The 25,640-nt window shown below is 37.6% G+C and overlaps 1 protein-coding gene across 2 annotated transcripts in view; it reads right to left on the bottom strand.

The window, feature by feature from the left end:
- Window positions 1–25,640, bottom strand: part of PDZD8 (PDZ domain containing 8) — a 100,832-nt gene that overhangs the window by 4,436 nt on the left and 70,756 nt on the right. For both annotated transcript variants that reach the window (XM_032176730.2, XM_032176739.2), the window contains one exon: window positions 3,092–3,254. In XM_032176730.2, coding sequence (XP_032032621.1) covers window positions 3,092–3,254 — 163 coding nt within the window. The remainder of the gene's footprint in view (window positions 1–3,091; window positions 3,255–25,640) is intronic.

Below are 25,640 nucleotides of genomic sequence, written 5' to 3'. Positions count from 1 at the left end.
TTTTTAGTATTATCTTACTTCAGAGGAGAAAGTATCCCTCTATTTGTATACTTACTTTGGATCCAATCCTCCTATCTCCTTCCTGACTTTGCTCTATCAATTATCCTTGTACTTTTTCTTCCTTTAAAATTTTTCTTTTTCTTAGTTTCCACAACACTTTACACAATTGGTTCTGATCACCTCTCTTCTAACTTCTTTTTCTCCACCTATACCACCTGCACCTTATATGCAACTGTTACCAAAGTTTGCCACTAGTTCTCTCACCCTTTTTTGCTCTCTCCCTGGTAAATTACAGCCACTCCAGTAGTTTCAAAAACTATCAACTTTTTCTTTGGTTTCCCTTCTTCTTCACTTTAGTTCTACATTCCCAACTACTGGACATCACCACCTGGATGTTCCTTTGGGACTAAATTTTCAGCAGAGCTAAAACCTTTCTTTGACTATCTCTCTGTCCTCACTACTATCAATCAACTTGCCACTCCCAGTTAACTCAATTTGAATCCTAGGGATATTTGACTCCCTAGAAACATTCAGCTGTCAACTCAAACTTGTGATTTCAGCCCATTTTCCTTCCCTGTTCAGATCCTCCTGATAACCGGCCTTCACTTTAGTAATAAACAGCCCTTAACTGCAATCTCTCACTCAGACCTTCCCTACTTTAAACACCAAACATATTGCTATGAAATTTTCCTAAAGCTTTGCCCCTTTAGCCTACAAACTTATCACATGGAAATTCAGAGCTTTCTAATATGGTGCTTCATTATTTATCTAGCCTTAAGTTCTACTACGTCCTTCTAACCACACTATGTCTCAGCAAAATTATAGTTTGACATATGCATAAATGAAAAATTAGTCCATCTAATGATCTACAGTAGGCAAAAACTTCAACTCAATCTGAACTCATTTTTTATGACTAAAAATCTGCCCTCGTCTCATCTATTCCTCAGTCATCAGGTGTTTTGTGGAGATGGCCATTTCAACTCTCTCTCAGGAATACACCATTCAAGTCTGGATTTTTCTTTCGGAATATTTCAAACACATTCAAAAGTTGAGGAAACAGTAAAATGAATTCCATTTTGAGCTTCAAATATAATATTTTGCCAATCTTATTTCAACTATCACCAATTATATACCCATATAAATGAATCAAAGCTATATAAAAATGTTTTGAAAAATACCTGTTGACATGGGCAAAGTTTACAACATGCTAAAAGAAATAAAGACTATTACAAAAATGCATAGTTTAGAAATTTTTGTTTCCTAAACAAAAATTGGGAAAGGCATATATTTATGTACAGAAAAAAACAAACAAAAAAACAAAAAAAGAGACATACAAAAGCTTTTCTGTTATGTTCCAAGGTTTTTTTTTTTTTAAACAGTGAATGTGTATTGTATCTGCCCTTCATCTTAATAAATATTATTATTATTATTTGAGATGGAGTTTCGCTCTTGTTGCCCAGGCTGGAGTGAAATGGTATGATCTCAGCTCACTGCAACCTCTGCCTCCCAGGTTCGAGCAATTCTCCTGCCTCAGCCTCCTGAGTAGCTGGGATTACAGGCGCCTGCCACCACGCCCAGCTAATTTTTGTATTTTCAGTAGAGATGGGTTTCACCATGTTGGACAGGCTGGTCTCGAACTCCTGACCTCAGGTGATCCACCCGCCTCGGCCTCCCAAAGTGCTGGGATTACAGGCGTGAGCCACTGAGCCTGGCCTATTGTTATTATAATTAACAAATGTTAGATGTCAAGGGATGACTTTTGCTTTTTCACTCTGTATACATTTATATCGCTTAGGTTAATTAATTTATTTTTGATAATAGGTATTTACTACTTGTGTAATTGAAACACAACCCCCCAAAAAGACTGAAAAAATTAATTTTATCCTATAGCTAAAACCAAAATATTAAATGATATTAATATAATGAATGATGTCCATTTTATGCCTCCCTAAGTGTTTATGCATGAGCATCATCATTTGAGAGGAGTCCGTGAGAAATGAAGAATCTTGGGTCCCACTACAGGTCTCCTGATTCAGAATGCACATTTTAACATCAGGTCTGGGTGACTGGCACACATGGGAAAGTTTGAGAAGCACTGCTTATGCCATGATCAGAGAGATTCTCTTGTGAAAATATCAACTTAATTGGGCTCCCAGGTATGCAACTAAATAATTTTCATTATTTTATTGTCAAGATGGATTTGAATCAAAGGCAGAGTTTCTTTGACATGTAACCAAGGACAACTGCACCTTGATTTGGGAACTGTTCTTAGTTATTGTCCAAGCTGTGAGAGAAAATATCACATTGCCCTTTTCAGATCAACTGTGACCAACCATATGTTCAAGAAATCTCTCAACAAGCCTAGAATTGATGGGACAGGTACTACAAAGGTTGAAAAGACTTGGACTTTCCCCCCACTGCTGTGCACAGTGAGTCCTACTGCTTAGACATTTATATACAAGCAAATAATCTGCTTTCTTCAGAGAGTTTTTACTGTTAACGATCCAAGTGATAGGAAGGCATGTAAGTGACACATTTTTCCACCCGTGATTTGAGCTGAATTCTGAGCAACAACATACTAACAAATGGCTGGCCATTTAGATGACACAGGATCATAGGACAGTTCAGATGTGCCCTCCTGGAAAAGGAACGTTGGTTCTTCTCCTGCTCATCATCTAGTGCTAAGTGATGGGGGCAGTAGCGCTAATACTACCAATTTTAGGTTCAGAGTAGCAATGGTGGTAGTCGTACAGAAAGATAACCTAACTGTTTATTTGCCCTTACTTTCACATTCCAGAAAAAACAGAGTAGTAGAAGGTGGGAAGGGAAGGATTAGAATGGTTATATAAAAGTGGTCTAAACAAAGTATTTTAAAGATTTATACACTAGAACTAAAATGGCATGTATGTTTTAAATGTATTTTGAAGGCCTCCTTTGAATTTTTATTTATAATAAAGTTTATTACTTTATTTCCATTATAAAAGTAACATGCATATTATAGAAATAAGGAAAAAGGAAGAGAGGAAAAACCTCACACCTACTTTGTAGTTTATCTGTAAAGGTAAAGTATAATGCATATTAGCATAACTACCTCCAATGGCGATAAGTCGATCTCCCCGCTGTAGATCTGCAATTGCAGCAGGCGAGTTTGGAGCCACAGTTTCAATGATGACATGCCCAGCATACCCATCAGTTGACTGGACAAGACGAAGTGTAAGTCCAACACTTTGTAAATTTCCTTTTATTAATTCAACCTTTGATAAAGGGGAAAAAAATGAAAACTGATTCAGTGGATTCCTAGTAACAGAGGAAGAAAACAGTAACAGACTGTTATGTGCAGACAGCACCATGGATGATGCTGACTTTTCTATCATGGTGACTATTATTAAAGACAAAGGAAGGAGAAAATCTTTACTATAACAATATAAATTAACTATCCTTAGACTACACATTTAAATCATCAAAAAAATTAAACACTTTATCTTCAATGTGTTTTATTATTACTCCTTGCTCCATGCTCATTGTAGAAAATTGGGAAATAAACAGAAAGGCAAAATAAAAAGAAAACCATTCCTAATTATACAATCTAGAACTATTCTATATATTTTCTAATATATATTTAACACAAAATTGAGATTTGTCTCAATAAAACTGAGACATTACAGTAGTCAATACAATTATAATCATGAATATAATTCTGAATCTTGCTTTTTACAAATATAATGAAAATGATCTATGTCATTCATTATATGTGCTTTGGAAACTCCATTTTGTATGGTTTTTTTTTTTTTTTTTTTTGAGACAGGGTCTCACTCTGTCACCTAGGCTGGAATGCAGTGGCACAATCCTGGCTCACTGCAACCTCCACCTCCCAGGCGCAAGTGATTCTCTCACCTCAGCCTCCCAAGCAGCTGGGACTATAGGCGTGCACCACTACGCCTGGCAAATTTTTGTATTTTTTGTGTAGAGATTGGGTTTCACCACTGTTGCCCAGGCTGGTCTCAAACTCCTGGGCTCAAGTGATCCGCCCACCTCAGCCTCCCAAAGTGCTAGGATTAAAGGCGTGAGCCATCACACCCGGCCAGTGTATTCTTCAAGTTTCTTTTTTGGGAAGAGGCAAAGGAAAAGAGTTTACATTTATACTTTATTAAGAGTTATCGGCCGGGCGCGGTGGTTCATGCCTGTAATCCCAAGCACCTGGGAGGCTGAGGTGGGCGGATCAGGAGGTCAGGAGGTTAAGACCATCCTGGCTAACACGGTGAAACCCCATCTCTACTAAAAATACAAAAAATTAGCCAGGCGTGGTGGCAGTGCCTGTAGTCCCAGCTACTTGGGAGGCTGAGGCAGGAGAATGGCATGAACCCGGGAGGCGGAGGTTGGAGTGAGCTGAGATCGCACCACTGCACTCCAGCCCCGGCAACAAAGCGAGACTCCACCTCAGAAAAAAAAAAAAAAGAGTTATCATGTGATGGGGATGGTGGTGCACGTCTGTAATCGCAGCTACTAAGGAGGGCTGAGGTGGGAGGACCATTTGAGCCCAGGAGTTCAAGACCAACCTGGGCAACATAGTGAGACCCCATCTTTATTTGAAAAAAAAGTTGCATTGTTAATGAGATGTCCTATTCTAACCCATCAAGGTCATTTTGTTTTCTAAATAAACCTGCCATCCAATTTTCAGGAATGTGGATACCAGATTAACATCATCTGTGAATTAATAACAATATCATCATGCTATTTGTCCTCATTCAAACAACTGATTTAAAAAAAAAAAAAAACAGGCAGAGTGCTACATCCCAGCTGTTGACAAGAATTCAGTTAGTGTTTATGGTGCTCAATTACAAATCAGTCTAATTGTATTATTCTCCAGTCCACATTTCTTAAGTCCTGTTCTTCAAGATCTCATGAGGGACTTTGCCAAATACCCTAATATCCAAATATATCACTGGCTGCACTGCTTTAATATATAAATCCCACTTGGACAGAAATTCAATTTTCCTACCTAATGATATTGGCTGGTAAAAGAACCCTCACTGGAAGTTGCTCTTTAATTTGGGTGTTAACAAATTTTGTAAAGTTATTTTAAGGAAAATCTTAATCATACTGTGCTCAAGAAATGGGATATGTGGTCAAGTTCTGAATTACCTGAAGGTTTACAAAACACAAAGCCCCTCCAAAACACGTAATTTGTGTTTAAATCTCCCAAGACATTTGTCCAATCCCTGCCTTATGACACAGCAATTAATCACCTTACAATGTAAAGTGCTGTACACAATTAAGGCTTTTAACAAAACCCTTAACAACATATTCTCTCAAATCCAGGAACATAAATATATTCTTAATATACAGATTGCCAAAGCTGAAATTTAGAATGTTAAGTTTTTCTAATTGCAGGAAGCTAATGATAGCAAATGGGTACAAAACCTAAACAGTGTAAGTCTGAGTACTGTAAAGTTTAAAAATTAACACCTGCATTTGGAATGTGTTTTTTTTGTTATTTACTCTGCTTTTAAAAGTAGAATGGAGATTCAGGGGGTAGGATTAGGAAGTGAATTGAGGCTAGTGTAAGGTATTAGTGTAATTTAGTTTCTTAATTTATTTTCTGTCTATAAATCATATCTTTCCCTTTGATACCTGAAGTAAACATTCCAGATGCAAAAAAAAAAAAAAAAAAACATAAGGTTTTCAGTAGCAATAATTAGGGCCAATATTACATTACCTCACTTTCTCCCCAATTTTTACTGATTATTAGTAAATACTCTTAATTTCAAGTATATACAGGGAACAGAACATAAGACACTGTTTCTTTTACTAGTTTGTTAAAAGCTGGTTTTTGTTTCCTTTTAAGCCTGCACACCACTGACCTAATTTTAGATTATAATTTCAGCATTCCCTGAAATGAAAATTATCACCTTAATTAAGTTCTGACATGATTCAGAAGTTTCAGAATATAAAAACACCTCTTAATTAAAAGCCTGGCAAAACAAAGCATTTTAAAATGAGTATTTCACAAAAACATTGTTATTTTAATATAAAATTTAAGATAAGGTTCAAGACCATCCAATGATACATAACTTTTGGAACAAAACTGATTTTCCACTAGGGTAAAACTACTATTTTAAAACCAGAATAGTAAAATAATATATAATATATAATTATCTCCCATAGGTATGCATCTATATTTTAAAATTATTTATGACTATTGGATATGCCTGGCACTATAAAACATATGCCAAAATAGAACTTTTAAAATGACAATGTAAAAAATAAACATAATAGAAACTCTAAATATTTTTCCTGTATATGGTGAAGCATGCTGTGGCTTCAACATGCATTCCCTGGAATATAGTATCACCTGAGAGGGCTTGGCTTTTAAGATTTTATTACAGAAAATTTCCAATATTGACAAAAGTACAGAGAACAGTAAAATTAACTCAGGGGTAGACCATAAAACATGGTAACAAATTCCTCCTATCCTTATAAGCATGTCTCTTTGCAATGTAACTTTACTAAAGCTGCTGCTAGAGGTATAACTTGGTTTCTTCATCCCTCTCTCAGCAACCAATATAACTAGAAAAAAGTAAGTGGAGGCACAGGCAACCTCAACATCATCAACCTTGATTTAACTGACACTTATAGAACATTATACTCAACAATGGCAAAACACATTCTTTTCCAGTGTACATGGTAAGTTCACCAGGATGTAGAAGGTCATGAAACAAGTATCAATAATTTTAAAAAGACAGAACTCTTACAAAGCATGTTTTCTGACCATAGTGGAATTAAATTACAAATTAGTAACTAGGAAAACCCCAAATATCTGGAGAGCAAAACAACATACTTCTAAATAATTCATGAGTTAAAGAAAAAATCACAAGAGAAATCCAAAAATATTTCAAATGAAATGATGAAAATGCAACCAATCAGAATTTGTGGGATGCAACTAAAGTAGTGTTTTAGAGGAAATTTATAGTTTTAAATGCTTATATAGGGGGGAAAATCTAAAATTAGTGACCTAAGTCCCCATTTTAAGAAACTAAACCCCAAAGTAGAAGCAAAGAAATAATAAAGAACAGAAACCAATGAAACAGATAAATAATAGAGAAATCAATAAAAGCTGACTCAATAAAATGACCAATAAAACTGGTAAGCCTATAGGCTAAACTGATCAAGAAACAAGAGAGAAGACACATATTACCAAAATAAATGGCTATTACCAAAAAGACAAAAAAATTAACAAATATTGGCAAGGATGTGGAAGAAGAGGAACTCTTATACACTGTTAGTGGGAAAGTAGATTAGTTACAGCTATTATGAAAAACAGTACAGAGGTTCCTCAAAAATTTAAAAATAGAACTTGCAACGATCCAATAATCCCACTATTGGGTATATAGTCAAAGAAAATGAAATTGGTATGATGAAGATACACTTGCACTTCCTTGATTATTGCAGTACTATTCACGAGAGCCAAGCTATGGAATCAACCTAAGAGTCCATCAATGGATAAATGTATAAAAAATGTGTGGTATACAAACACAGTGGAATACTACTCAGCCACAAAAACAAAACCCCAGAGAAAACCCTGTCATTTATGACAACATGGATGAACCCGGAGGACATTATGTTAAGTGAAATAAGCCAGGCAGAGAAGGACAAATACTGTATGATCTCACTCATATGTGGAATCTAAAAAACTTGATCTCATAGAAATAGAGGTAGAAGAGTGGTTACCAGAGGCTAGGGAGAATAGCGGGAGTGGGGAGATCAGAAGTGGCTATAAAAAGTCACAGTTAGGAGGTATAAGTTCTGATGTTCTATTGCACAACAGGGTAAACTATAGTTAATAATGTATTGTATATTCCAAAATAGCTGGAAGAGATTATTTTTAATATTTTCACCACAAAGAAATGTTTGTGGTGATGGCTATGCTAGTTATCCTGATTTGATCACTTGAGCTGGGAAGGTGGAGGTTGCATTGAGCCATGACTGCACCACTACACTCCAGCCTGGGCAACAGAGCTAGACCCTGCCTCAAAAACAAAAAAAAAACCCACCACCACCAACAAAACCCAAAAAGACTGAAAATGAACTCACTGGTAGACCATAACACATGGTAACAAATTCCTCCTATCCTTATAAGCATGTCTCTTTGCAATGTAACTTTACTAAAGCTGCTGCTAGAGGTATAACTTGGTTTCTTCATCCCTCTCTCAGCAACCAATGTAACCAGAAAAAAGAAGTGGAGGCACATGGAACCTCAACATCATCAACCTTGATTTAACTGACACGTACAGAACATTATACTCAACAATGGCAAAATACATTCTTTTCAAGTGTACATGGTTATATCAATTATATGCATTAAATTCATAATTATAAGCCTTCCTTCCCAACACACAAAAAACTCCCTCCCAGTTGGGAGCTAGGTTGCTTATCGGTGAATTCTGAAAGAAAAAAATAAAACAAGGCAAACATAAAACAAGAAAATAGAAATATAATCTCTCTAATGTTCAAAAAGATACAAAATTTAACAAAATTTTAGGAAATTTAACCCAGCAATATATTAAAAAAAGATAATAATCATAACCAAGTGAATCAATGTAATTTATCGTATTAACAAAACAATGGAGAAAGCCATATTTCAATAGCTGCAAAAAAATTAACAAAACCCAATATTCATTAATGGTAAAAGCCCTCAGCAAACCAGAAGTATAAGAGAACTTCCTAAACCTGATCGGACATCTACAAAAATCTACAAATAACACAAAACTCAAAGATGAAAGATTTTGTTTTATAACTCAGATCAGTAACAAGGCAAGGATTTCTGCTCTTACCACTTCAACACTGTACTGGAAGTTAAAGTCAATGTAATGAAAAAAAAAAGGAAAGTGTAAAGATCGGAAGGGAGGAAAAAACTCTGTCTTTATTTGCAGATACTATGATCCTATACATAGAAAATTCCAAGAAATCTACAAAACAACTATTAGAGCTATTAAGTGAAATTAAGTCACAGACTACAAGGTCAATATTCGAAAGTCAAATGAGTGTCTCTATATCAGAAAATTATTACAATTAAAATTACAAATTATAGAATATATGGAATTATAAATAATTAGAAAAATTAAAAAACCCCAAATCTATTACAATAGTATTAAAAATATTTAAGTTTAACGAAAGATGTGTAAGACCTATATGCTGCAAATTACAATATGCTGCATTATCATGAGAATTTTAAGGGAAATGAAAGAAGACTTAAATAAATGGAGAAGATACCATGGTTCATGTGTAAGATTCATTATTGTTAAGATGACAGTTCTTCCCAAATTTATCTACAGATTCAGCACAATCCCAGTCGAAATCCTTGCAGGCATTTAGAGAAGAAATGGACCAAGAACAGCCAAAACACTCCTTAAATATAACAAGGTTGGAGGTCTTACACTACCTGATTTCAAGGCTTGCTATATGTTACATAAATCAAGACAGCGTGGTATTGGTCTAATGACAGACACATGAAATAATGGAATGACAGTCCACAAATAGAACAACACTTATATGGTCAATTTATGTTTGACACAGGTGCTAGATTAATTAATAGGGAAAAAGGTATACTGAGACAAGTAGATGTGTGAATAGGGAAAAAAGTGAACCTTGACTCACACACTACATAAAAATTTATGAGAAAAGGAAAATGAACCTAAACTTAAGGACTAAAACTATTAAATTTATAGATGAAAATACAGAACATCTTTATGACACTGAGTTGGGCAAAGACTTCTTAAACAGGACACAAACAGTATAAATCTATATAAGAAAAAAGTTATAAAATGGATTTCATAAAATTAATGACTTTTGCTCTTTGAAAGACAGTTAAGAAAATGAAATGATAAGCCATAGATTAGGAGAAAATATTTGAAAAACATTCATCTGAGAAAGGACCTTGATCCATGAATATATATAACTCTTACAACTAAATAAGAAAAAGCCCAGTAAGAAGTGGGCAAAAGATTTGGATACTTCACAAAAGAAGATATGTAAATGGCCAACAAGCATATTAAAAGATGTTCAATTAGCCATTAGGAAAATACAAATTCAAACCATGAAATACTACATACCTACTAGAATGACTAAATTAAAGGTGGACAATACCAAGTGTTGCTGAGGATGTGAAGCAACTAAAACTCTCCTATATTGCTGGTGGGAATATAAAATGGTACAGCTACTTTGGAAAGCAGTTTGGCGTTTTCAAGTTAAACATACACTCACCATATGACCCAGCAATCCTACTTTTAGATATTTACCAAAGAGAAATGAAAACATGTCCACACACAGACTTGCATGCCCATATTCACAGAGCATCATTCATAAAAGCCAAGAACTAGTCAAATGATGAGGTGAACTGTAACATAAGTAGCAGGTGGTCCCTGACTTATGAGGGTTAGACTTACGATTTTTTGACTTTACGATGTGTGAAAGCAATACAGTTTCAGTGTGCTCCTCAATTTATTATGGGGGATATATCTGGATAAGCCCATAAGTTGAAAATATTGTTAAGTAAAAAACATACCATTTTCAATTTACAACAATGGGTTTATCTGGATGTAACCCCAACGTAAGCTGAGGAACATCTGTAATGGATGAGGTGATAAAATTATTCTCTATCTTGACGAAGGTAGAGGTTACATGATTGTATACAATTACCAAAATTCACCACACTGTACCCTTAGTAAATTTTATTGTTTAAATTATACCTCAAAATAAAGCTACTAAAAGGAAAGCAAAAACAAAACCTTAAATATGCCAATTTTTGTCCTAAGATGCTTAAATATGCAGATCACTAATTCAGATAACCTTTAGTTTTCCAATTTACCTAATTTAATAAAAGACAACTTGGTATGAATTTAGATGATCCTTAAGTTAATAAGGAAGAAAAGCAGTATTTATATGGTTTTTTAAATTCAACTTATGTCAATCAAATGCATACTGACTCTGACCTACACATAACTGGAATTACTAGACTGCAGATACAGAATGAAACCAGATATAAGAAGCAAGAACAGTGTGTCTGAAAGAAAAAAAATAAAAACTCAAGTTTTTATTACTATTAAAAAGAATTAGAACTTGGAATTATCAAATATTTGCATGTGGTTAAAAAATCAAATATAGAAAAATAACATAAGAGCAGTAGTCCTGTCTCCTCAAGTCCCCTTTACCCTATCCCCACACCGTAGCAACTGCTTTTAAACTCTTTGTTTTTAGTCATTTTGGGGGTTACCTTTTTTCTCTAGATAATATGCATACATCATCATTTCTTAATATACCAAATTTTAGACAATGTGTTGACTTCCTACTATTACAGGCAAGGAGGCTACTCACCTTTCCCCCAAATTATAGTAATTACAGCACTGTTTTTAGTTCTTCTACATAACTTCTTTATAACTATCATCAATACAGTTATACCCCTATATTTCTTATTTATCAACTACAGACAATATCTGTCTGATATCAGAACTTTATATTCTTCCCTCCTTCTCTCCTCCTTATACTTCTACCTTCTAAACTCTACTATCAAAGTTGATAACTATTATATTCCTTTTGTAACTATAGTGAAGCTACAAGGTTGATTGATTCTAAAACTAAAAATCAGCAAATAATGTTTATGATATTGTGACTACATATTGTTTACTGCAAAGCTGGGCATCACTACATTTTGTCTTGTACAGCCTTTTTCTTGAAAGTTTCTTTTCTTTAAACTTAGCTTTAACAGTCGGCCCTCCATATCCACAAGGGTTCCAGGACCCCACTTGAAGATACCAAAATCGGTGTATGCTCAGATACATACGCAGTGAGGCATATAATGAGGCCTTATACAAAATGAGGCAGTACAATCAGCCCTCTGTATCCATCACAGTCCTCACAGTCCTAATCCACAGCTGGGTTTCAGTCCGTAGTTGGCTGAATCCTGAGATGTAAATCTGGGTGCTTCCCTATTCCAAAAGATAACCTACAATTAAGGAATTAACATTAACATCTATAGACGTTTTCACTCAAAATCTTTATAGATGGTGAAAGTTTGCCACCATCTACAAATTTAATAGTTTTAGTTCTCTTTCAGAAAATAAAGAAAATCTGATTCCTCACTGTCCACGGTTGGGTTTCAATCCACAGTTGATTGAATCTGGGGATATAAATCCATGGATACAGAAGGCTGACTGTACTTTAATTGTAGAATTTATATATAAGTACTGCTTTCGTGATTAGCTAGTAAATGAATCTATGCATTCATCGCATATTATTTAGCACCCAGTTGAAGGGAAGTTTTACTTTACCTCCACTCCTGCTAAAAGTAAGCCACTTAACAAATGCAGAAGGAATGATCAGATAAGAACAATTAGTACACCCCACCCCTCCCAAAAGGTAAAGGGATTATGTATTTTAGATTTTAAAAAACACAAGACAGATGTAATAATTCAAGGTAACTTTTTTTTTTTTTTTTTTTTTAAGACAGAGTCTCATTCCCAGGCTGGAGTGCAGTGGCATGATCTTGGCTCACTGCAACCTCTGCCTCCCAAGTTCAAGTGATTCTCCCATCTCAGCCTCCCAAGTAGCTGGGGTTACAGGCATGCACCGCCACGCCTGGCTACTTTTTGTATTTTTAGTAGAGACGGGGTTTCACCATGTTGGCCAGGCTGGTCTTGAAGTGCTGACCTCAAGTGATCCAACCGCCTTAGCTTCCCAATGTGCTGGGATAACAGGTGTGAGCCACTGCGCCCAGCCGGTAACATATGAATCCTGATCAGATCCTAGTGTTTTTTTTTTTTTTTAGTACAAAAACATCTATAGGACATTTAAAAATGGCTGAACATGAGGTGAAATTAGGGAATTATTAGTTTTTTTGTCTTGTAATTGTTATTGTGGGTATGTAAAATGTTCTTATTTTCAGAAGTTTCAAACTGAAATATTCAGGTTAAAATATCATGATGTCTACAAGAATTGCTTACCTATGACTTTAGGTAAATGTTAACCTCTCTGAACTTCATTTATGAAATGGAATATCTATCTATCTCAGATGGGGAGGCTATGAAAAGGCTCAGTACTTATTATTACTGTTATTAGTACAGCTTAGCACTACTAGTAAAAAATGGGACTGCAAAAGGAAATTTTTAAAAAAACCAGTCTGCTGTGAATAAATTAATCCGGCTGTGGAAACAAGGCAAACATATTATGAAACGGACATCAATTCGAGACATTAGAATTTTCAGACTGTGTTATATTATTCAAAGATTATTTTTATAGGTTCAAGATTCCAAAACTAAAACAATTTTACAATTATTTGATTTTAAAAAACCTGTCTTATTAGAAGAAACAAAGATGGTGACTTAAATGTCAACACTTAATAAGGGGAAAAACAACCCATTCAAATCCACCAGAAATAATTATTTCCAAAGAGTAGAAATTACACCGATCATAGTAGATATCTACTTTTTCACAAAGTTGTAATTTTCATCCCATCAAAAAGTTTCCTCTATGCAGGAGACCAAAGACATATCATATTTAGATATAAATGAAAGGAAGGGGGAAAAGGAATAGCAGGAAGAAAAAATTCTATTTCTTACAGCCATTTATCCAAATAAAAACAGAGGGAAGAAAAAACGAACACGTAACAATATAATACTGTCCTTTAAACTGCTGATCAGAATATCTTTATTTAAAAAGAGCAAAGGGGGTGAACATAGAGAGAAAATATCTGTGATATGAATACAAATACAGATTATGGAAGAGACCTTTGGTCAGTTCCAACAATTATCAGTAATAGCTTTTCCTTTCTTACAGGCAGCCAATTGGCTGTTTTTAAGTTCTATAAAAATCTGGGTGCTCCTCTATTCCAAAAGATAAGCTACAATTAAGGAAAAGTTAACATCTATAGAACTTCTCACTCAAAATCTTTATAGGTGGTAAAAGTTTGCTTTCTGTGTTTCTTTCACAAAACAAGGAAAACCTGATCGCTCACCGTCAAGATTTCTGTGAAGACGGAGGTAATAAATGGGGTCATGGCACTTCTCCCCTTTGAATAGTCATCTGGTTACATCCATGGAGTTTGTCTGGAAGTTTCAGGCCAAACCCTGCAAGTCCAAATCTGTGGTGACGTAACCCATATTAACTCCAAGGTCCTGAGGCTGTTCAGATCACAAAGACCCTATCTTTTGAGACCAATATCTAAATATTGGTTACCAAGATTTTAGAAAGTAAGCTATACTCAATACTGAAGCTTATTGTGCCACAAGACGTGTATGGATAAGGTACAATGGGAATTCAGGAGAGGCAAACACTGCCTCTGGCTGAGTGGTCTGGGGAAGCCTTCCTATAAGGGTATGGCATTTAGGTTATGTCTTAAAGCATGAAAAGAATTTGAACAAACGGTCTAGGAGTTGAGGTGGGATGTGTGAGATGACTTGAGAGAGACTATCATTCTGGGTCACAGTAGCATTGTTAGAGCAAAGAGACGGAGGCACATCAGGAAATTAAGGCTGCTCACGGTTTAATGTCAGAGCTTTAGGAAGCTGAGGTCGGGGGGGTGGTTTGAGACCAGCCTGGCCAATATAGCAAGGCCTTGTCTCCACACAAAAAAAATTGAGTTGGGTGTAGTGGCATGTGCCTGTAGTCCCAGCTACTTGGGAGGCTGAGGTGGAAGGATAACTTGAGTCCAGGAGGAGTTTGAGGCTGCAGTGAGCTATGATCACACCACTATACTCCTACCACTGTACTCCAGCCTGGACAACAGAATGAAACCCCATCTCAAAAAAAGAAAAAAGAAATTAAAACCATCCTGATGATATCAAGTGAGATTTAGCAGAAAACTCCTACCCTAGTTAACACATGTTTCACTAAGAAAAAGCAGCAGCATTTCATGTAACATATCATAAAATCCTACATATTCTGATTATCTAATAAAAGGTCCTATGTTATCTTGCAATACATATATATGGAATTTACAAGACCTATTTATATCTATTTGCTAAAACATGTTCTTGAAACCTGTACTTTGTGGCATGACTAATACTTTGTAAGAAAAAGAAGAAATAAAATTAACAATGCTTATTAAATATTTACTACATGCTCAAGTAAAATATACACCAATGTTTGCCAAGCCCTTCCCAGCTTTGGGACTATTTCTGCAACCCTCTAATCCCATATATGGTAACAGTAGGAACAGCCAGGCTTATATAACATGGTTCCACTGCCCTGCCTCATTAGATAGTCCAGGGGTATACACCAGACCCAAGCAGGACCAGACTTCCTTCCTGCATGTTTAGAATTCAGACTCAGAGCTTCCTTGAATCGAATAAACATACTGTAGCTGAGTTGTCTTGTGTGTGAATTCATGCACTGGGAAATGGAGAGTGCCAGTCTCCAGAGTGAAGAATAAAGCACACAAACAGCCAGGAGCAGAGAGGAAACAGAGGGACTAGCCTAACAGTGGTTTAGTTTCTCATTCTAGATTGTTTGTAAGGCCTGGTTGCACTCCTGCTTAAAGTTGTGCAGAGGCTAACCCACACAACCATGAATAGTGGCCCTGATGCCTGCCTGCCCTTGGGGTCCAGGAAACAACCTAACACCCTTAGAATAAGTACCTTTTTTTGGCTTAACTTTAGTGAGTATCTGTTTCTCTCTAACAGGTTCTAGCTTACCAGGCATTGTGCTAAAGACACACATATATTATATTCAATATCTCATTAAGCTTAAAGTGCTATATATATATTACAAATACATTATAAAGGTAGGTTGTACTTTCTGTTATTTATCTTGTATCAACAGGCTTGAATTTTGCTGAAATCAAAAAGTAGATTTCTGTGGGAAAAGAAATAGTGTTTCTACAACATAAAAAAGTTTTTATCAATTGTCAACAATTGCCGACAAGCCAGGCATGGTGGCACATGCCTATAATCCCAGCTGCCTGGGAGGCTGAGGTGGGAGGAATGCTTGAGCCCAAGAGTTCGAGGCCAGCCTGGGTAACAGAGTGACACCCCATTTCAAAAAGAAAAAAAAAAGAAAAATAATTGCTGACACATGCTAACAGCAATTACATGAGCTGAATCACAGGGGTCGATACCTACAAGATTGTAGACAGCCTGCATTTAACTTCACCAATAATGTCAGTCACAGGTTAAAAAAATTCTAGCCATATGTGCATCTCTCTTGTAGACAGCAATTTACTAACAACATCAGTATAGTCTTTAAGAGCTCTCACACTCTGACATCCTTTTAGCCCTTTGTAGACCCAGCTGAGACACATTTTCTCCTGGGGGAAAAATACTGATTTTTTAATCCCTTCCTAACATGGACATAATTTTATGTAATACAGAAGAACAAGTTATATTTAAATAACATCAATATAAGTCATTTATTTTACAAACTGTTCTTTCCTACACAAGGTTCTAACATTGAGTAAAACCCCCAAATCCAAAAGTAAAAAGATCGCTAAGTGAAGATCCTAAATTACTGTGACAGGTATATTTTGAACATTCTTCCATCAAATCGTTTCCTGAAAAAGACATAATGAGAACTAGTTCTAGCTTTTTTGTAGAGTTGTGGGCCAGGGAAGAGAGAAATGTGACATAAGACACAATAATCATCACATGTATGTACATGACACTAGTATAAAATTGATTGTGTGTGTGTGTGTGTGTGTGACAAAGTCTTGCTCTATTGCCCAGGCTGGAGTGTAGTGGTATAATCTTGGCTCACTGCAAGCTCTGCCTCCTGGGCTCAAGTCATCTGTTCACCTCAGCCTCCTGAGTAGCTGGGAACGCAGGCATATGCCACCATGCCTGGCTAATTTTTTTGTAGTTTTTGTAGAGACAGGGTCTCCCTATGTTGCCCAGGCTGGTTTCAAATTCCTGGGCTCAAGCGATCCGCCTGCCTTGGCCTCTCAAGTTCTGGGATTAGAGACGTGAGCCACGATACCCAGCCTAACACTGAACTTTTACAGCAGGCTTTAAATGGAGATAACCATTCACGGTCCTTCTGGCCCATACTGTAAACCAATACCTATTCTAACAGAATTCTCACTCTATTACAATTAAAAAAAAAGATGTCCATGATATTCAGAAAAATCACTGTATTATGTAACTCTCTGACTTCTAAGTGGAAATAGTGGTAATTATGTTCCACTTAGAAAAATCACTAATGTTGACTTAAGAAACACGTTTTTAACAAAACCTTTAGTAAAACTACTAAGGAAGTAAAGCAATGGAAAGAAATGCACTAGTTGGAAGATGGTGGACAGGAGACAGGGCTAACATGTAGCTCCCATATGCACGGACAAAACAGCGTGAAGAGACTCACATTGTGATCTTTTGCTTCAAGAACCACCGCGAGAATGTACTGGGAAAACCAAAAGAGTTCACAGATCCTTTGAAAGACGTGGGCATGCCACTGCAAATTCCTCAAAGCAGGTGAGAAACTATGAGTTCTCAAAGTGTGAGGGGGGAAAACCTACCTTGGAACACACATCCCTACTGGGGAATCTAAAAGTCCAGATGACAGGAGAAGGATTTAACCTTCCCTAGGGCTGAAATGGGTTTAGGGAGTCTTGAGAAATATAAAAGTACAAGTAGCAGTGGGAAGTGCCTTGAAAGCACTCCTAGTCTCCAGCTTGAGCCCCAGGAAGCCATCCGTGACTATATCTCACAGAGGCCCTCAGGGAAGGCAGCTAGATGAACTGGGGAGAGGTCATGGGGCAAAGGAAGCTCTCAACTGAAATTGGTAGTGGTTTCAACTGGGCACAAATTTTCTTAGAGTCTGGAAGATGAGCAGGAGCTGCTGTGGATACAAGCGAGTAAGCGAGGGCAGAACACAGGAGCTCCCACTGATCCAGTGGGCAGATGGGGAGGGGTGAGGTCCAAAAGCCGTAGCAGGGTAGCTCACGGCCTGTGGCAAGGTTTGAGCAGGGCATTGCAGGAGTGAGACTGGCTTCGCCAATTGCCTGAGAGCTGGGTGAAGCCTCTCACTACTGGCTATCTGCCACTTCCCTGGAAAACTATATAACACAGTAGAGGCAGCAAAGATCCCCACTGGAACATAATCCCATTGGCCTGAGAACCACCACCTGCCCCCTATAGTGGCCATGGCAAGCCCCACCCAAGGAGAGTCTGAGCCCAGACCCACCTAAACCAAACCCACCAGACAGTATTTCCCTACCAGCCCTGGTAGCCAAACACAAACACAGAAACTCTTGGGAGCTTTATGGCCCCACCTATCACCTGAGAAACCAAAATACTTACCCTGGCCATCTTAGGACAAGGCTTAGAGCCCCCTGCTAGTACCAAAGCTGATGCTCTCCTGAAAGTGCCACTTCCCGGCTGGAGGCCAACCAACTCAGGCCATTACAGCAACTCAGGATAGAATAACCCTGATCCCAGGAAGGGGAAGACAACACCTAATTCCACTGCCTGCAACATCCTGGCTAACCAGAGGTCCTGAGGGTGTCCAAGTGACAACTTCATTGCTAGCATAACATATCTACAACCAAGGACTCTTACAGAGTCTAATTTACTTCCCTGCCACCTCTCCCAGAGCAGGTGCTGGTATCCATGGCTGGGAGATCTAAAGATGGATCACATCACAGGATTCTTTGCAGACATCCCTGAGCACTAGCCTGGAGCCTGGTAGCCCCACTGGGTGGCTAGACCCAGAAGAGCAATAACAATCACTGCAGTCCAGCTTCAGGAAGCCCCATCCCTTGGGGAAGGGGGAGAGTGCCAAATCAAAGGATCACCCCATTGGACAAGAGAATCTGAACAGCAGGCCTTGAGTTTCAGACCTCTCAATTAGTCTACCCAAATGAGAAGGAACCAGAAAAGTAATTCTGGTGATATGACAGAAGAGGGTTCTTTAACACCCCCAAAAGTTCACACCAGCAATAGATCCAAACCAAGAAGAAATCTCTGAATTGCCAGATAAAGAATTCAGAAGGTTGATGATTAAGCTATTCAAGGAATACCAAAGAAAGGTGAAAATCAACTAAAAGAAATTAGAAAAAAAGTAGGATATGGATGAAAAATTCTCCAGAGAAACAGATATCATAAAGAAAAAGCAACCACAATTTCTGGAAATGAAAGACACACTTAGATAAATACAAAATGCAGTGGAAAGTTTCAACAACAGACTACAATAAGTAGAAGAAAGAACTTCAGAGCTGGAAGACAAGGCTTTTGAATTAATCCAATCAGAAAAAGACAAAGAAAAAAGAATGAAACAAAATAAACAAAGCTTCTAATAAATTTGGGATTATGTTGAATGGAAAAACCTACAAATAACTGGTGTTCCTGAGGAAGAAGAGAAATCTAAAAGTCTGGAAAACTGATTTGAGGGAATAATTGAGGAAAACTTCCCTGGCCTTGCTAGAGATTTAGGCATCCAAATACAAGAAGTTCAAAGAATACTGGGAAATTCTTTGCAAAAAGATCATTACCTAGGCACAAAGCCATCAGGTTATCTAAAGGCAAGATGAGGGAAAGAATCTTAGGAGCTGTGACAAGAAAGCTTCATGCAGGAGACTTTTTTGAGAGGCATGGTGATAAAAGATGGCAGACAAAGGGCATCTGGCTGTAGAAGAGGGGGAACCTTGAGGAAGAATTTCTTTTAGTTGATTTTTACCTTTCTTTGGTATCTCCTTGAATAGCTTAATAATCAACCCCCTAAATTCTTACCTGGAATTCAGAGATTTCTTCTTGGTTTGGATCCATTGCTGGTGTGATCTTTTGGGGGTTTTATAGAACTTTGAGGAAGATATTTCTTACTCAGTGCAGGAATCCTGTTTCATTCAATGACTACTGCACTTGTGTGCAGTGATCTTGTTGCCTACATTTTTAAAATAACAGAACTATCTCTTCTTTCAGCTATTACATGGGTTTTTGTAGACTGGCCAGGGAACCTATATGTTAGCACAGGTTATATGAGAAACCCCACCACGTTTCTGTCAAATCAACACCTCTACCCTCTCCTCCTCCAGGTCTCTTTTCAGTACCAGGCCAGTTCTCTAATTTCACCTGTTTTCTCGCAGGTTAAAAAAACTTGGCCTGCTTTTCCCTCATTTTAAAAAGCTGCCACCACTTAGGGCTTGTTCTGGCTTCCTAATTCCTATTATTCCAGAAAAATGCAATATTTTTGTTTCATGGTCCTCTGACTGGATAAACATCCTAAATAAGCAGGAGTAGAATTAGACTAATAAGTACAGAGACTCTTTAAAAATCTGCTTATATAAATCGAAGTTTTGGAAAACATGTCTGAAAGTAGAAATATTTGTTAATGCCAATCAAATACTCTGAATATTCTCGGATGATTCCAATTTTAAAATGGTCTTCAAAAGCCATTCTATAATGTAACATCCAAACATTTCTGTCACAAAGCCTCTTAAGTTTATAAAATTTAGTCCTTCTGCTCATGAGAATATAAAAAAGCTCCTTTGGTTGAAGGAACCAAAACTCTACATGCTACAGATCTTCCAAAGGCGATTGCTATGAACTGAATATGTGCGTTCCCCCATCCCAATCTTCTACCAATTTATATGTGGAAATCCCAACCCCCTAACATGATTGTATTAGGAGAGGTGGTCTTTGGGAGATGATTAGGTCATGAGGGTGGAGCCCTCTTTTATTAGTACCCTTATAAAAGAAGCCTGAGAGAACACCCTTGTCCCTTCTGCCATGTGAGGACATAGGGAAAAGACAGCCAGCTATGAATCAAGAAGCCAGCAGACAGTGAATCTGCTGGTGCCCTGATCTTGGACTTCCCAGCCTCTCAAACTGTGAGGAATACATTTCTGTTGTTTATGAGCAACTCAGTTTGTTATTTTTGTTATAGCAGTCCAAATGGACTAAGGCAGCAACTAAAAATCATCATTTTTTTCTTCTTTTTTTGAGACAGTCTTGCTCTGTCGTCTAGGCTGGAGTACAGTGGCACGATCTTGACTCACTGCAACCTCCGCCTCCCAGGTTCAAATAATTCTCATACCTCAGCCATCAGAGTAGCTGGGATTACAGGCGCGTGCCACCACACCTGGCTAATTTTTGTATTTTTAGTAGAGACAGGGTATCACCATGTTGGCCAGGCTGGTCTTGAACTGGCCTCAAGTAATCCGCCCACCTCAGCCTCCCAAAGTGCTGGGATTACAGGTATGAGCCACTGCGCCTGGCCAAAAAATCATCATTTTTGAGGGACCAGTGGACAAATCACCTTTGTTTGGCTTGCTTTTGGCACTTGGCAATTGAATTCTGAATATCAGGAACTTGGGCCATTACGATTAAAGTATAAGAGAATTATTTCCAAATTTTCAATTACAATTGAGAGGTCAAGATTTTTAAAACGAAAACAACTTTTTATATTAAATAAGTTACTGAGCTGTTTGCAAGGTGAACTTCTATGTACAACATACCTGGCAGAAAACATGTTAGAAATGTAACTTTGGTTACATTTTCTGAATGAGCGACTCTGGTTATTTCAGTAAATACCAGATGTCAGATCAATTTGTTTATGGTTAAAGGATACAATTTACTGCCAGGTGAGGGACTACCAGCTTACTGTCCATCCCAATTAGAGGCAGCAAGAAGGCTGTTGAAGATCTAGGGCTAAATTTCCTATTTTACCATCCATCACCTTTAAAAATCACAACCATAATTGACGATCCCTACTAACTCCATTAGCATTAGGCTAAACACAAAGAGACACACATTTGTTCTTGTTCATCTTGGTTCTCTCCTCCCTCCCTTTTTCCTCTCATTCCCTCTTCTCTCCCTCCCCCAACAGCCCCCACAAACACCCTTGAGTGTAAGGTCACTCAAGTAACATTTGGTTCAATTTAGAAGTGACTAAGTTAGAACTAGACTACTATTACTCAATTTCTGTTTATAAAGCATATTTCAGTAAACTGTAATTCTGAAAAGTTAATAAAACAATTTCTAGGTTCTAGAACAAAACAAAGAAAACACATGAAAAGAAACAAAATGCTGAGCTTCTGAAGGGTCCTTTTGGTATCAATCTAATTTACTTCTAAGCCAGGCAGTTTTAACAGCACAAAACATGTAAACTGAAATACTTCATGGGACCCTCAACTACTTGGAAACAATATACCTTGTTCCAAGGAACCCACTATATTCTCAATCATTTTCCATTTAGTTCCATCACTTTAATAGAAAAAAAAAGGAGATACCACATTTACTAGGTGTCATCTTTGAAACTGTCTTACCAGCAAAGAGGACTCACAATTTGGATGCACACAATCACACCATCTTTTTCAAAGTAAGTATAACTCTTTGAAACAGACATATGGCAAATGTCTTGTTTTTATCTCTTGGCATAAAAATTACTATCAACTCCCACAGAACTTTTCAAAAGACCTGTCACTATATTTAAACAATTCATAAAGATATAAAATCAGAAAAGTTCTTAAACTCGTAAGCCAGAAAAATGGAAAAGAATCTCTCAACTAAGGAGAAATGCTGTACCTCAATTATGACAAAAATTATATATACAGTTGTGCCTTGGTATCTGATATGGTTTGGCTATGTCCCCACCCAAATCTCAACTTGAATTGTATCTCCCAGAATTCACATATGTTGTGGGAGGGACCCAGGGGGACGTAATTGAATCATGAGGGCAAGTCTTTCCTGTGCTATTCTTGTGATAGTGAATTAAGTCTCATGAGATCCGATGGGCTTATCGGGGGTTTCCGCTTTTGCTTCTTCCTCATTTTTCTCTTGCTGCCTCCATGTAAGAAGTGCCTTTCGCCTCCTGGCATGATTCTGAGGCCTCCCCAGCCATGTGGAACTGTAAGTCCCATTAAACCTCCTTCTTTTGTAAAATGCCCAGTCTCAGGTATGCCTTTATCAGAAGCATGAAAATGGACTAATACAGTAAATTGGTACCAGTAGAGTGGGGCGTTGCTGAAAAGATACCTGAAAATGTGGAAGCGACTTTGGAACTGGGTGACAGGCAGAGGTTGGAACAGTTTAGAGGGCACAGAAGAAGACAAGAAAATGTGGGAAAGTTTGGAACTTCCTAGAAACTTGTCGAATGGCTTTGCCCAAAACGCTGACAGCGACATGGACAACAAGGTCCAGGCTGAGGTGGTCTCAGATGGAGATGAGGAACTTGTTGGGAACTGGAGTAAAGGTGACTCTTGTTATATTTTAGCAAAGAGACTGGCGGCATTTTACCCCCGCCCTAGAGATTTGTGGAATTTTGAACTTGAGAAAGATGATTTAGGGTATTTGGCAGAAGAAATTTCTAAGAAGAAAAGCATTCAACAAGTGACTTGGGTGCTGTTAAAGACATTTGGTTTTATAAGGGAAACAGAGCATAAAAGTTTGGAAAATTTGCAGCCTGACTATGCGATAGAAAAGAAAAATCCATTTTCTGGGGAGAAATTCAAGCTGGCTGCAGAAATTTGCATAAGTAGCAAGGAGCCTAATGTTAAATCCCAAGACCATGGGAAAAATGTCTCCAGGCCATATAGAGAACTTCAAGGCAGCCCCTCCCATCACAGGCCCAGAGGCCCAGTAGGAAAAAGTGGTTTCGTGGGCTGGGCCCAGAGTCCCTGTGCTGTGTGCAGCCTAGGGACTCGGTGCCCTGTGTCCCAGCCACTCCAGCTGTGACTAAAAGAGGCCAATGTATAGCCACAGCTGGAGTGGCTAAAAAGGTACAAAAGTGCCTTTTGCCTCAAGATGATTCTGAGGCCTCCCCAGTCATGTGGAATTGTAAGTCCAAATAAACCTCTTTTTGTTCCCAGTTTCAGGTATGTCTTTATCAGCAGTGTGAAAACAGACTAATACAGTGTCTGTAGAAAACTGATTCCAGGACCCCCATGGACACTGGGTCTGCCGATGCTCAAATCTTACAGTCAGCCCTGTGGAACTCATAGATACAAAAAGTCATCCATGTCTGTGGGTTCTATATCTGACAAATACTGTATTTTTCAACAGCTGTTGATAGAATACAAAGATGCAGAACCCTCAGATATAGGGCAGCAACTGTATATTTAAAAAATATTCTTGGCTGGGCGTGGTGGCTCATGCCTGTAATCCCAGCACTTTGGGAGGCCGAGGTGGGCAGATCACCTGAGGTCAGGAGTTCGAGACCAGCCTGGCCAACGTGATGAAACCCTGTCTCTACTAAAAATACAAAAATTAGCCCGCGTGGTGGTGCATGCCAGTAATCCCACCTACTTGGGAGGCTGAGGCATGAGAATTGCTTGAACCCGGGAGGCAAGAGGTTGCAGTGAGCAGAGATTGCACCACTGCACTCCAGCCTGGGCAACAGAGCAAGACTCTGTCTCAAAAACAAACAAAAAAATACACACATGCACACACACACATATATATATACACACACACACACAAACACATATATATACACACACATACACACACACAAACACATATATGGAGAGAGAGAGAGATTCTTAAAGGGGTACATTTGAATAGTACAAGGAATGAATCCTAAATTATCTCACATGTTGAGGATCCCAAATCTGGAAATCTGAAATCTGAAATGCTCCAATGAGCATTTCCTTTAAGTGTCATGTCGGTGATAAGTTTCAGATTTCAGAGCATTTCAGATTTTTGGATTTGGAATGCTCAACTTGTACAACGCCTAAATTTTCAGAAATTAACATTTAATGGATAGCTAAGAAGCTGCTGAAGTCAGCCTCTCCTAAGAACTAGGGCAGATTTAAAATTAGTTTTTGAAGAAAATCTTCAATGTCATCTAGCATGGCTTTGTTCTAAGAGTTGGGTTTGAGTTTTGGCTCTAACATTTACTAGTTTTGTCACCTTAGACAAGTGATTTAGCCCCTGTGAGTCTTAACCATAAAATGGTGACATCTGATATCTACCACACTGGGTTGCTGTCAACATTAAATGAAACTATTGGCATAAACATCTGGCGCAATCTAGGTACAGGTACTTCTGTTATCTCCCCTCAAGATTTCTTTCCAGATGAAAATACAAGTGACTCCCCTCAATCTTCAAAATGGAATGCCAGCTTGGCCATTTGATAACTTGGTTTCTAAAGCAACTGGATGGTAAATAAGGAATGTATCCATTGGTCACCTCATCTAAGAGACAACAAAGATCTAGAAGTATAATATGAAAAAGTAAACTCTATTATACAAATATAACCAATCTAAGAGATCTAAGGAATAAAAATGATCCTCTGCTCAGGTTCAAAAGGCTGTTAGGAAAATAATTACATCCTAATGATTACCTTGCAATATACTTAAGGTTTCTTCTTTTCTCTCTCTTTTAAAATGATTGATGTTTTGATTGGAAATAAATTTAATTTTATACTACCATTCTAGTAAAATAAAAAGTTCAGTAAAATATGCAAAGGCCGAGGTTGTCAGGTGAACAACAGAGTAGAACACTCTTGCCCTTTTTAATTCCTTTGTTAAAGAGAAACAGTTCTTATTCTGAATCACCAGGTCAGTCCTCAGCTTCATATAGTATCACTCTACTTCTGCAGATGACTTACATCTTACTAAGGAAGTATGAGAGCCTTAGGTACACATAGGTTTTTTTTTTTTTTTTATAAATAAGGTTTTTTTAAAATTACTTTTCTATCTTGAAATAATTTCAACCTTACAGAAC

Source organism: Hylobates moloch, unplaced genomic scaffold (genome assembly GCF_009828535.3).
Source record: "Hylobates moloch isolate HMO894 unplaced genomic scaffold, HMol_V3 SCAFFOLD_3, whole genome shotgun sequence".
NCBI lineage: Eukaryota > Metazoa > Chordata > Mammalia > Primates > Hylobatidae > Hylobates > Hylobates moloch.
This window is presented reverse-complemented; position numbering and strand designations above follow the sequence as displayed.